Source organism: Callospermophilus lateralis, chromosome 3 (genome assembly GCF_048772815.1).
Source record: "Callospermophilus lateralis isolate mCalLat2 chromosome 3, mCalLat2.hap1, whole genome shotgun sequence".
Lineage (NCBI taxonomy): Eukaryota > Metazoa > Chordata > Mammalia > Rodentia > Sciuridae > Callospermophilus > Callospermophilus lateralis.
Window position 1 is genome coordinate 136,717,307 of NC_135307.1, and position 14,792 is coordinate 136,732,098.

The 14,792-nt window shown below is 38.7% G+C and overlaps 1 protein-coding gene across 1 annotated transcript in view; it reads right to left on the reverse strand.

The window, feature by feature from the left end:
* Positions 1–14,792, reverse strand: part of Agbl1 (AGBL carboxypeptidase 1) — a 762,772-nt gene that overhangs the window by 560,719 nt on the left and 187,261 nt on the right. Inside the window, exons 16-17 of the mRNA XM_076851383.2 lie at positions 12,752–12,908; positions 789–942 (exon numbers count right to left, since the gene is read on the reverse strand). Coding sequence (XP_076707498.2) covers positions 789–942; positions 12,752–12,908 — 311 coding nt within the window. The remainder of the gene's footprint in view (positions 1–788; positions 943–12,751; positions 12,909–14,792) is intronic.

Below are 14,792 nucleotides of genomic sequence, written 5' to 3' on the forward strand. Positions count from 1 at the left end.
GATGGGGTGTGAGAAATTACATTCTGTATCCACCAAAGAGTCACCGGAAGGCCATTAGCACTTCATCAGGTAAGGAGTTATCTTCTGGGGATAAATTAGCTGGGTTTTATTCTCCTGTCTTCTCTTCCATCTCCCAGACTTCTTAGTATTGCAAAGCATTCTTTATTCTGTTTGGTTTTTCTTGCCTTCCTAAGTCTGGAGCTACATCAGAAGCCATTTTCAAAAGCGTGTTGATCACAAGTCAGCCACGTAATCACGACTCGCATATTGAAAGGGCATTGTGTATCTGTGTGTGTGTCTGTTTATCTGTGTCAATATGTTCATATATTCTGTTTCCGTGTGTGTGTGTCTGTGAGTGTGTCTCTGTGTTTGGTTTGGTCTGATGGTTCTTGGCTAGAGCCTCCCTCACATTCTCAGCCTGTCAGACCCAGGTATATGGGTTCTCAAGGGGATTTTTCAGCCAGGGCTCAAAAACTCAGCTTCAGAAAAGTCCCTGGATTAGAAATTGGAAAAGATCCTGGTTCTGTTTTCAGAAAGGAAGTGACTGTCATTACTAATCTGCTCTCTATCCTAGCAAGTCATTTCATCTCCTGGACAGTTGGTAATTCATTTTCACTCTCTTTAACAACACAGTGACGTTAATATTTACCCTTTATGTCACACCAAAAACACTGGGAGTATATTTTTATAAAGACAGAAAAGTCCCTGTCCATTTGTGGAGTGGTCCCAGAACTGCAGAAGACACTGCTAGCCCAATTGTCCAAGAAGAGAGTTCTCGTTTTACTCACGGAACTGCTCCAGATGGTCAGTGCTGCTGGACTCTGGCATGGCTGTGATGGTCACCAATGGACATGGGTTCCCTCCCAGAGTGTGGCAGAGAACCTCCTGGCGGAAGTAGACTTGCCTAGGGTTGATACTATTTTCCAAGATGTCGAGGTGAGTCTGAAGCAGAAATAAAACAAGCATGCACATTATTAATATATTGGTAATAACAGTCATAGCAACAGATTATGTTTATCAAATCCTTACAGTTTACAAGTATTTTTATTGACCCAATTGATCCAGTAGATAGTGGGCATGGAGTGATTGAAAAGAGGTTGTTCTTACTATCTAGGAGAGTCCTAATGAAGCTGAAGAGGAAATATCTTTCCTGCATGTGTCTGCATAATGGAAGATCTGTTTTCAAGTTGCACTGAAAGTTTCCGCGAAACTTTATGTTGCTAGAAAGGACATAAAGCACCGTTCCTGTTCCCATCACATGTGAAGGGGGTGGTGGGTACCATAAAGACAGAACACACCCAGAGCACTGGGAAGTGTGAGATAAGCACTTCAGTTGCACACAGTGTAACGGAACTAAGCACTGAAGAAGAGTTATGACCATATTGAAGGAAAATTACAAGCAATTAATTCCAGGTGATGGCTAAGCTCACAGAACAACCAAAGAGTAACAACTGATGTATCCCACCATACGTCCCCATTTAAGTACTCATTAAAAACACAGAATGATATAAAAATGGACTAGCCATTGAAATCAGGACACCTGATTAAGATCTGTAAGACCTCTAAAAATATTTTCAGTAACAAAACAGTGGGATTAATCATACACAGACAGGGTAGGGATTTCCCCCAGCCTTCTGCATACCTTGTCTGGTTACATTGACTTCAGTAAACAGAGGAAGTGCTGCCATTCTTCACAGAACAAGAACATCAGAGCACAGAAATTACCCTCCCACCCAAAGATCTGAAGTTCTCACCCCACCAGGTGGGTATTAATAGGGCCAAGGAGAAACCATCCACCCTGATCCTTGACAACTAACAAGCCTGGTGGATAAATGAAGTAAACATGCATGTCAGTCTTAAGAAACCATTTATAAAATATTTATAAGTATATTTTTAAGAGGCGCGTAGTCCCCCAAAAGGTAGTCGAGGTGTTTACATGTGGGAAGAATTTACTGCAGAGGTGGTGGCAGAACCCTATGCCCCAAAGATGTCCATGCTCTCATCTTCAGAGTCGTGAATATGTTACCTATATGGTTTCAGAGACTTTCAGATGAAGGTCTACGTGAGATAGAGCATCCTTCATTACCCAGGTGGGGCCAATCTGTTCACAACAGATTAAAAGCAGAGACCCTTTCCTGGATGCAGAGAACCAAGCAGATGGCAGGAAGAAAGGACTCAGACTGCCACCGCTGGTGTTGAGTGGAAGAGATCCCAGGAATATGAGTGCTTCTAGAATGTGGAAAAGACAAGGAAGTGGATCCACCACCAGAGCCTCTAGAAGCAATACCACCCCAAACCTTGATCGCTGTCCAGTGAGACTTGTGTCAGATTTCTAAAGAGTTGTAAAACTTAAATATATGTTTATATTATTTAAGCAACTAAAGTTTTTGACAAATGGTTACAGCAGCAAGAGAGAGTGAATACACCTGATATACCAGGAACAAGAAAAAGAATGTCCTAAGTAAAAAATTCCAGCATTTGGATAGGTGTAAAACCTGTTTACACTCCACTGAATAGTCAAGTTCCAAGGAAAAAGAAAAAGTGCCAAGGAAAGAAAAAAAATACCAGAAGATTCTGTGGCCTTTCCTGTATCCTTGGGAAACTTGAAAATTTGACTCGCAATCAGAGCTTCCTTGCAATTGTCCAAACTGGTGGTTTAGTTATTATTGCCCCGCCTTCTTCCACACAACTGTACTATTGCAGGAAAACAGAAATTACAAATAAATGGTTATTCCAGGAACATCCCATCAACTCTTCAACAGAAAGCTCCAATCCATCTTCGACTCAAGACTCTGAACACCCTCCTCAAAACCCTTGCCTTACAATCTAATCCCATTATACCATGCTCCTGAACCAATCCTAATGGAACCCTTACCTTAAAATACCTGTCTCTAATTCAGACTTTAATGTTTCAATAAATAGCCTGATTTTGTCCTTCCTCCTTGAGACACTATGAAGACTCCATCAATTTTCTTTCTTCCTTGGTAAATATATCAGTTTCCTGCTACTGCTGTACCAAATTACCATAAATTTCATGGTTAAGGCAACACAGACTTCATTAACCTATAATTCTAGAGGTCAGAAGTCCAACATAGGTCTCACTGGGTTAAACTGAGGAATAAGGAGGGCTGTGTCCCTTCCAGAGAAGCTAGAGGAGAATCCTTTTCCTTACCTTTTCCAGCTCCCAGAGGTCACCTGCATCTTTGAACTCACAGGGACTCCCCTCCCAACCCTCTGTCAGAGCCAGAAACTGCATCCTGCCAACCTCTGCTTCAATGCATCAGATCTTCTCTGGCTCTCTTTTCTCATTTACAAGGATCCTTATGATGACACTGAGCCCAACCTAATAATTCAGCAGCAGCATCTCCCTATCTCAAAGTCCCTAATCACATCTGCAGGTCCCATTGCCATGTGAAATAACATCTTCACAAAGCCCTGGAGATTAGGATTTGGACATACCTAGAGGGTCATTATTCTACCTACCACATCAACATAAGCCATAAACTCTGCCTTTTAAACAGGTTGCTCTGGTGAAAATTCAGAGACCCAGCACTGGACACAATAAATAAATTGTAAGGAGAATGTCCATCCTAGGTTCAAGATAAATGAGAATTCAGCTGAGGCCCTTATATCTGCTCTTTGTACATTATTGTGGTTGTTTATCAAGTAAAAAATACCATGTATTGACAAGAGGTACCTGCACTAGCCACCTGCTGATGGCTTTCCTAGGCTAAGATGGTACATACTCAGCATCATCTCATGTACACATAGTTCCATCATGAAAGTCGCTGTGCTTGGAAGCCCAAAGTCCTTCCCTGTGTTCTTTCTTATGGATGAATTTGGTTCTGGATACAGCCCACTCTGTTATGTGTGATTGGCAGTCTAAACCAACTCTCCTCACTGAGCAGAATAGGGCTTGCCCCCTACAATTCAGATTACTTTTTAAAAGACATGCATTTCCATGTATGAGCCTGTGTGTGTGTGTGTGTGTGTGTGTGTGTGTGTTTGTGTATAAATAAACCTATTGTAGATATATCTATATGAACAAAATATCATTCTTGGGTCATACTTCCTTCTGCAATAATATATGGCAGAGGAAATGGTATACCTCTTAGGGTTAGAAAGTAGAAAAGATTATAACCCAATAAGCCTATACCTAGGCAAAGTTTACACATGAGCAAATGTAGCACACATGCTCAGATAAGCAAGAGCTGAGAAAACATGTGACCTTATCTTTACTGACAACATTGTTGTGGAAACATAATTCAGCTGCCTCAAAATCAAACTAAAGAACAATACAAAAGACAATAATAAAAGTTCAGTTAAACAAGTTAAGTCTAAATGACTATCTAAAACATGGTTACTGAATAAATACAAACAAATACTGTTTTAGGAAGAAACTACATATCAGTAAAATCTGATTTCATCATTTGTTATAAAAAATGAAATTAAAAGGAGGCATATGAGGGGAGAATAGATTAAAACAAAACACTAGATTTTCAACTTACAGGGACACAAAAATATCTAGTTCTTAAAAATGGGTTAGAGCAAAAGGGCAGGTAAGAGGGCAGGGGCCAAGTCAGAGTGCCTCCGTTACACTCTGGCGGTGCATTCTGGGAAAGCTATGGAAATTCTGTACTTAACTCTCTGTGAATTGGTTTTCTCATCTTTAAAGTGTGCATAAAAATGCCATGGCCTACCTCATGCAGTGGTTGTTAAAGTTTAGTTTTATAACGTATCTGAAAAAGCCTGTCACCTAAGAAACACTCAATGTATGTAAGCTGTTACTGTTGGTGGGGAATTATTAGTTCAAATGCATTATTTTTAATAATTAAAGGGGAAGTGCTAGTAGAATTATAAATGCTGAAGGGAAAACTCAGAGAAAATATGGTCCAAATTGCATTTTTTAAAAAAAGGAGAAGAAAGAAAGAAAAAACAGCAATGAGCCATAGAAAAAATCCAGGCACAAAACCAAAATGACAGACATAACAATAAAAACCGTTCTAAGTATAAATAAGTTAATCAGTCTGATTAAATGACAGAAATCCTCACATTACTTTTTCTAAAATTCTCATGCATGTTGTACATGAGAGATTTTTTTTTTTGAAATACATGGTTTGAATAAGAAACACTTCTAAATTACCTCTTCATTTTGTTTGCCTCTACTCAAACGTTGTAAAGGAGAAATATTGAAACTAAGAGGATAAACAAACATAAATTAAAGCAGGAATGGCAATAGTAATATATGACAAAGTCATATTCAAGATCAAGTGCATTAAATGGGATTTAAAAATCTTATTTTGATAAAGGGCACAATTCACAACAAACATATAAAACTCATAAATCTTAAGAATCAAATAACATGGGATTGAAATATATAACACAAAACTGCAGAAGGAGAAAAATAATTATACTAGGAAGGGGAAATTTTTAGAAAGCATCACAGTCTCAGATAAATCTAGTACAGAAAAGTAAAGACAGCATTTGAACAATACTCTATGCAAAATAAAGAGTATACAAAATATATGTCAGACTTCATCTTTACAGAGAACATTTTTTATTGTATTTTTCTCAAACATCCATGAAATTATAACAATAATTAATCATATATAGGGCTTTTAAAGAGTAAATCTCTTTCAAAAGGTAACAAATAAACATACAAACCACACTTTCTTAGCATTAAAAGAAATTAGACGTAGGGGAAAAATGGTTTTTAAAAGAGCAAAAATAAAACAACTATTGAAGGAATAGAAAAACATCTTCTTCAAAGACGCTTACTCAGGACATTCATAAATTGGAAAGCATATCAATCTTAAATTATTAATCAGAGCCCTGATATAAGAAATAGATATCTGGGTATCTCAGGAGAGATGGCATAGAATGAGAATAAAAATGCCACATGAGTGTCAGCTGGGTCTCTCAGCCATCCTAGAAATGAGAAATCCCAGCACCTGAGTTAAGAGGAGATAGATAATGCTGGATTTAGATTTTACTCTCTGTGATTATAAACAAATCATTTTTATTACTTTCATAAGTTTCTGGATGAAAGCTGCTCCATTGTTAACTTTTGAAATTTGGACTTGGTGGCCCTTATTGCACAACTACTAACAAGATTCCAGGCTCCAGAAAGTAGGAAGAAAACTTTGGGGCAGCATTTCCCAAAGTTTAGTCTTCAGAATGTTAGTAAGTGCTGGTGTATGAAAAGGAAGGGGAAGGAAGCAGATAATTCATAGCCAACACACTTGGGAAAGGTGACTTCAATAAAATGACAATATTTTCATGGTTGTACAACTTCTCAGATTCTTTTAATATGCCATGTATATGTGAGGAAAAATGAGCACACAGTGCTTCATGGATCTGTAGGACCATTAAATTATTTTTCTCTAAATATCTCAGGAATCAGGAATGTTACAGAATATTCTTTGGAAAATACTATCCTGACAAATTGTTTCAATGAGCTTGTGTGTGCCCCCTGCCCCATCAAAGTCATCGTTTGGTACTTGATACCAAGTAATTGAAAAATAACAAAATCTAGATTCTATAAATCAGATTCAAGGGACAGATTTAGCAGCAAATTTTTCCATAGAAATCACTAAGCACCATTAGCTACGGAGAGAAAAAAGTCAAACCGGCATGATGGTGCCCACCCTCCACAGCACTGTTGCTGTGCCATGCTCCCTGGCAGCCAACGCAGGAGAAGTGCTTTGAACATTCTCTTCCCCTATGAGGTCTCTGTTAACCTTTCCATTATCACGTTTTCAATGATTAATAACATCACAACTCAACAAATGCCTAATCTTTTCACTTAAGCTTATTTTCTGTAAACCACAATTTGTCGCCTAGCCCTCTCCCTGCACTCCTCAATGAAATCCATCTCCCATTGGACCTCCCACAGAATGTGCACTAAATATGGAACACCTGCACTCAGAGGGGATTATTTTGGCTCCAGTCATACAGAAGACCACTAGAAGTAAACCCATTATAAATTTCTGTTGGATTTCATTTGGTAGACAATGGCATCCTCTTATTCCAGAGATGATCTTCAGGTGAGTACTCCCACCCCAGGTCCAGGAGGGCTCTGTCTGATTGGATATTGCTGGGACTATTGAGTAGAGAATAAGGACTGCTGGGTGAGTGTGCCAGGTGACTGTAATGATAGCCTTGTGGAAGCCACATGGGTAGGTTTCTTTATAAAAATGGGAATGAGTTCAAGGCAATTATGGCAACCACCAGAGAGGTTGTCTGCTTAAAAGAAAATCTTATCAGTGAAAGACATCAGGCCAATAACTTTATCCTGCAGCCTCATCCTGGGTCTTTACACGGGAGTCCTCTGTCTCCCTTTCCTTTATCAACTACTCCCTTAAAACTTCCATAAAAGACTTGCCTCGACCTCAGCAGGTGACCCACTTGATGGCTGCTGATAGAGTGGGAAGCACTATGCACTTGAAAATCACTCATTTCTCATTGTTATAACCTACAGGACTGTACTCTCTTCCCCTAATTGAGAAAAAAGGTCTACCACTAAGGAGATGGCCTATTTTATTTGTGTGCTGCCTACTTCTCAGTTGTCACTTAAAAACATTCATCAGAGAATGAAGGACTTTTTTATCATAAGGGGAAAAAAACCCAACTTTTAGCAAAAGTTACAATGAGCATTCTCAAATTGTCCCAGGCTGACAATACTACCCTCTCCAACTTAAAGGGACTTGTATTTGGTTTCTTTGTTTTGTTGTTTTGTCGTTTGGTTGGTTGGTCTTTTATAGTGCTGGGGTTCAAACCCAGGACCTCACACATGCCAGGGAAGAGTTCTACCACTGAGTCACAACCTCCAACTCCAGGGACTTATTTTAAGAATGAGAAAGGAAAAGAAAAAAAAAAGAGTCTCTAGATATCTGCTCACAGATTTAGCAATTATAAAGAAAAGGGGATCCTATTATCCTTTTTCCACTAAAAATAAAGTTTTATTACTGATTATTTAGAAAAGAGAGCAAAGAGAAAATAATCATAATCAACTAACCTAAGAATGGGTATCCAATCAATCCAACACAGGGGATGGCTACTACATATTACCATTTAAAAAAGAATAAATGCTCTAATGGTTACTACCTAGTATTGCTTATTATATGGAGGTCATTTGCTTATACTTTCCATGTGAAAGTGAACCTTCAAAGTAACCTCTATACTAACTGTTTTCATGTTTCCATTTTATAGGTTAAAAAAAAATAGCCAAAGCTGAGAGACTATAAATACCTTGCCCATGGCTAAGAGTAAGGAAACAGCACCTGGACTCAAATCCAGGCCTGTCCTACTCAATGTTATTCCTATCTCATGTTCAAGATCCTAGAATTTGGTGTCCTTGTGAGAAAAGACTTTACCATTCACATGCAACTTGGCTCTTTCTGAATGGCCACTCATGTTTACCTTCCAGCTATCGAGCCCCTTCATTGGTGCCTGTCTTCTGCTGTGGCCCATATGAGGACAGGGGTCTGTTTTTGATTACTCAGCTGTGCTGATTCAGAGCTCACTCCTTGCATCTTTGACCTACTATGTATAAGTCAACGTTTCCTATTTGACATTTCTTAAACTCTTCATTTATTCTGAGACCTTTATAAGATGTTATGCATATGATATTCTATATCTCTTGTCTTTCTCTGTCTCTGTCCACCCCCCTCTTTTCCTTTCCCTACACCATACTGTTTCTAATTTCTAAAGACAATAATAGTAGCATCTTCTACAGGAATATTTGTGTCTGATGAAAAACTCTGCTCCACTCTTTCCTTAGAAAACTTGGAATGGAACTACCATTTGACCTAGTTATTCTACTCCTTGGTCTAAAGGACTTAAAAACAGCACACCACAGTGACCCAGCCACATCAACATTTATATTAATATAGCAGCTCAACTCACAATAGTCAAGGTGTTGAAACAACCTACGTGTCCTTCAATGGATGAATAGATAAAGAAATTTGGTATATATGCACAATGGAATAATACTCAGCCATAAAAAAGAATGAAATAATGGCATTTGCCAGTAAATGGACGGAACTGGAGAATATCATACTAAGTCAAATAAGCCAATTCCAAAAAACCAAAGGCCTAATGTTCTCTCTGATATGTGGATGCTAAACAACAGAGGGTGGGGAGAGGAAGAATACAAATCCATTGGATTACACAAAGAGGGATGAAGGGAAGAGAGGGAGAGGGAATAAGAAGGATGGTAGAATTAATTAGAAATTGTGTGTGTGTGTGTGTGTGTGTGTGTGTGTGTGTGTGGTACTGGTGATTGAACCCAGGGCCTTGTACATGCAAGGCAAGCACTCTACCAACTGAGCCATATCCCCACACCCCCCAGCCTTTTATTTGAACACATGACCTGGTAACTCCACATCATGTGTAACCACAAGAATGTGATCCCAAATAGAATAAATTACATCCTATGTACGTGTAATTTACCAAAATACATTGTACTGTCATGCATAACTAAAAAGAACAATTTTTTTAAAAAAGAGCCTTAAACTTTCCCAATACAGGGATCTGAACTATTATCACTTTTCTTGTTTCTTACTAATTATTCAGTTCTAAATTTTCAATAAGGTCCCATTTCCTTACCTCCTAAAATATCCATCAGAAACTATCTTGGAGGAAAAAACAAGAAAAGTGTCTTGGGGTCCCATTTTCAACCAATACTTCTGGCTACCTAGAGATAATCCATAACATACTCTCAATACTCTACTCAGTATTATTAACAATGCTTTAACAGTCATTGCAATATTGATGTCCTGATATGGCTGATTGAAATAAACTCCTTTTGTTTGCTTCAGAATTATAATAATATCATATTTCTTTTAGATTTACTATACTGCTACCATTTGGACAATTACCCAACAGAACTGCTGGCAAGCATCTGGATCAATTTGAAAGAACCAAATACTAATTCTCTTATGTTAAAAGAATAATAAAATTTTTAAAGTTTCAAAACAGTATTCATGGTGACAAACACCCAACATACAGGTCCTCTGCTCTAAAAATGGCTGTAATTATTAAGCATAATCCACACTAGAAGAGATTTACAAATTGTGAATTCCACATGGAAATATATTTTTCACTCCTCAGCATAACCCTCAAGTGACATACAGTTAATTCTGCCCTTGGGGTACTAGTCACATTTAATTTATTACTGATCTGTTGGAATAAAAACTGTTTCTTCTTAGGACATGTCCAAAAAATAAATGACTAGTGTACATTGCAGAATATACTTATTCTGTTCATGGTAATAGGGTAAATTTTTTAAAGAGAAGTCACAGAGTCAATCATTATCTTAAATCTAGAGAAGACAAAGACCATGAGTTACTGGAAAGGTAAAACCTAAAATTGAGAATATATATTTTTCACTTTCAAGTGACAAATTGTCTTTCTAACCTTGTTTTACTCACTTAGGAGAAGTTAGAAATGATTCCTTTTCTTGTCTTTCTCACTAACTCTCCTGAAATGTCCACAGTCAGTATGCTAGGTAACAAGTCAACAAAGACCAAAGAACAAAGCCTCTCTCCCCCTCTAAGTGGACAGAGAAGGTCCACTTTGTGTGTGTCTTTTTCTTGTGTTTCCTTGTGTTTCTTTTCTCCCTCCAAGATGAAATTCATCCCCCCATTCACCCTAATGTTTCCTAAATCATGTCAGTTGTAAACTTTAGATACTGACACAGTCTCCAGAGAGTAAGTGGGCACCCAAGTGTGGTGGAAGCCTGATTGGAAGAGTTACAGATTTTGAACCAACCTGTAGGAATTTAGCTAGAGTCCGTCAGAGCATCCTGGGATAAGAGCTGGACCATATTTGTCAAGAAACAATCTCCTTCAGCTCATCCACATCCACAGCACTCAGCAACACAAAAAACATGGATCAATGACTTCAATGCCTCCATCAGAGATGTCTGTATCATCACAACTAGACTGCATTTTTTAGTAACTACGATATGTGGTAGCAAGGACATTGAGCTAATCCCCGAACAGAAATTCTTCTGAACTTATTCAACATTTCTTCTACACTGAAGTAGAAAGGCCACAGGAATTGACATCAAAGATCAGTGTTCTATGCCCTGCTTGGCAGTTAGCCAGATGTAGGATTCGACTCCCAGACTTTGGTTTTTGCATCTATAAATGTTAAGGGTAAATTAGACAACTTCCCAAACCCCTTTGAATTCTAATGTTTTATACTGCCTGCAAGGATCCCAGCAGGGCCCAAGATATTCTAAAAAGTGGAAAGCACAGTGTCCCAGACCTGCAGTCTCTTCCTCTAATTGGAAAGGCAAACACATACTCAAAAAGAATTCCCTTATGCTAAGGAACAATATTGGCCAAATTGTATTATTATATTGTGTGCACAAATGAATATGTAACAACAAATCCCACCATTATGTATAATTATAATGCACCAATAAAAACTGTGGAGAAAAAAGTAATTTAACATTCAGAAAAAAGAATCCCCATCCCCAGTAGACATTTCATGCACAGCATTTCACAAGTGAGACCATAAAATCAGCTCATGAATCCTGCCTGTTCTCTGTCCCTAAAGGCAACAAACATGTTTTATAACAAACATGGCTTGTTTCAGCATAGCTTGGGATGCACATTTCTTGGATTCACTTCTTGAGTTCTCTAAGTGTGATACACAAATAATACTAGTTGTGTATCTTTTGCAATCTGGAAAACAGTAAAAATCTTTCTTTAGGCAAGACGACATATGGAGAGAAGGACAGATGCACTTTTGTGAAGTGGGTAGCCAAGTGGTGTAAGATGCGCCTGTTCGATGAGAAAATTTTCCATTTATACCTGAACATTCCTTTTGAACGGAAAGGTTTTTGTGGTTATTATCTTTTCCAATTCCTTATGACAGTCTTACAATGAGAATGCTCATCCTTTAGGCTAAATGATATGTACACTCATAGGCACGCATATTATTATAAATATGCTAATAACATTTTGCTTGAACACAGAGGATGAAAATACTTTGGAGAAGATACTGTAGCTCATTAATCCTCAGGATATCCATGAAATGGCTGGGAAAAAGTCATAGTTTTCCAACTTTTTCAAACGATAGAAAACCTCATGTTCTAAGTAGTCCGTTCACTCAAAATTGGCTCATAAGGTTTTCTGTAGGGACTTAGAGAACACACAGGAATTCTGCATGAGTCTGGGCTCACTTCTGCTACACTCTCCTCCTAAAAAGACCATGGCCAGTGATTCAGTGTTTTGTTCTCCCACTCTTCCCATTCCACCCTGATCCTTCCAGCACCCTTTAGTCTATAACCATAAGAGCCACTCCGGGAGTTCTCCAGTACCATTTCCCTGCCTGATTCTCCATTCCCTTCAAGGAAGAATGCTTTAGATTTGCATCTCAGCTTCCTTGTGTGGTTTCAACCCAAGTCAATGGCAATCTGACTACTTTATGCTTAACTCAAGGACTTTTAAAAGTCAGGAGCCCTGAGAAATGCCCCCATCTCCCACACTCAATCTGCAGACCTTCTGGGCTATCTGAATATTACTGGTCATGGCTCAGCCTCATGCCCTCTCCAGGGAAGGAGATGGGACACATAGAAAGCCACGAGGTCAGTGATGATAAAACCTGGCTCCTCTCAGAAGGCAATAGTCCCCCTCCCCCTAACCACCCAGAATGCCAACCAGGGTCTCCAGAATGTTCTCAGGAAAACTTCAGAAAGTCCCTTCAGCCCTGCTGGGGTAACATAAGCAGAAGTTACCATGAGGGCTGAGTAGGTGTAGGGATAGTGGTAGGCCAGGTAGCAGACATCCTCATCATGTGGGAAGGTGACCACAAAGGTGAGGGTATAATAGCACTTCCCAGATGTTCCACCAGATGTCCCACCGGTGGCAGCTGCCCTCTGGCGATAATGATTTCTAAAGAAAGAGGAGAAGAGAAGAAAATGAGGGAGAGATTGGGAGAAGTCACCTAGGGTCCTAGATGCTATAAACTCAGGCATTACATGTGGCGAAATGAACTTAACTCAAAATGTGTTTGTGGGTGAAATTTAGAAAACAGAGAAATGGGCAAGAGACTCAATGCCATGTCATGAATCAGCTCAGCAATACAGAAGCCTGGCCATCTGCCCCCCCCCAATTGTAGTATATATGCATAAGCCTTTCCTGCTGTGTCTGAAAATGAAGGCTATCAAGTCACTGAGCTAGAAAATAGAGATAAATGTAAATACTTCTGTGCTTTCTGGGATTCTACTGCAAACACACACTTCATTACCCAAATTTGGGTCCCCCAATCTGTCTTTAGACCACATAAGGTGAAGATCCTTCCTTTTTCCTCCACCTACCAAATCAATTTATTAGCAATCACTACTAAGTATTGAGTTCCAACTCAACTTTTTAACATATCTCATCTTCTATTATTATTGCAATAACCTATTGAGTAGATGAAGAAATGAAACTATAGAGAAAAATAAGGTCTCAAGGCAAGTAAATGATCAATACAAGACTTAAGCCTAGATATCTCTGGCTGGAAAGACTTTGTTCTTTCCACTATTTAATACTTTCTTCCCAAAGGAATATATTTGTCACCCCAAATGTGGCTCAGCTTCTTAAAGCTTGAGAATGCACATTTTCCTTTGTCAAAGATGAAGAACCAATTTTGATATTTCAGAGAACAGTATCAAAGTAAATTGCACCCAGAAGTACATTCCCAGCAATATTTTCACCACGCACTGCCAGTTATGCTCTCATCTTGCCTGTTGATATTGAGACGGCTGTGCAGGTTTTCCTGAGAAATGCTATCATCAAGGCTACCTTACAATGCAAAATGCACTGGACACCAAAAGATGTAATCCCACCTTTGAACACATACAACATTGGCTTCCTGAACCACCATGGGTTTTCAGGCTTAGGGGGAGGAATAGAAAGAATGAGGGAAGAAATAGTAAATGATTATTCCTATGTGTTCTTGCAAAATATGAAATATAGGTTACTGTTTTCTGCTTTTTTGCAATCTTCATGCTAGCCCCCATGAAAGCAAAAAAAGCAAGCATGTAAGAAAGCAATTAATAGAAAAATCTCTTATTTCTTGTGGTTTTGTGGTTTTCCAGATTATATAAAACTAGGAATAGGAGTAAGAGAACCTGGTGATCCCACCAAATATAACATATTACATTTCACTTGCTTCAAATTCTGTCAACATGGCAGCCTGAAGTCTTGGTAATTCTAAGAAAAAGAGGGTACTCCATAACAACTCAAAACCTAAAAGACTATCTACCTAGCTTTTCAGCATCAGGTTAATAGAACCCATTTCCTTTGTGCTTTCAGAAATGGAACTGCCAAAGGGTATCTTTCCCCATGGTGTTATCTAAATTTTGATACATCATGGAGTCTACTTTTGCCACATTTTCTCAAAGGTCTGAAGTGTCTCCCAAAGCTAACACGGTGGTAATTAGAAAGTATGTAAAGAAGCAGATGAAAGTTAAAACACATATAAGGCACATGTGCTCTCTTTCATTTGCTTTCTGATTTCACCTGTAAAGGCTCCATTGCAAAGGCACACTCAGTTGATACCCAATTAAACAGCAGGTACCAGCCAGTTATAGCTCCTTGCAACGACAGAGCCGATGAAATGAATGAGCCAGGCACAACCAACCAAAGCATGGAAGAATGTTTCACCTGTAAGCACACACATGTGAGTACGCACACACACACAAGCACACACACATACATTCATGGATATTAAGACGGGGGAAACACTTAACCAGTGCCTCACTGTTCCCATGTTATTTACCTACAAAAAGT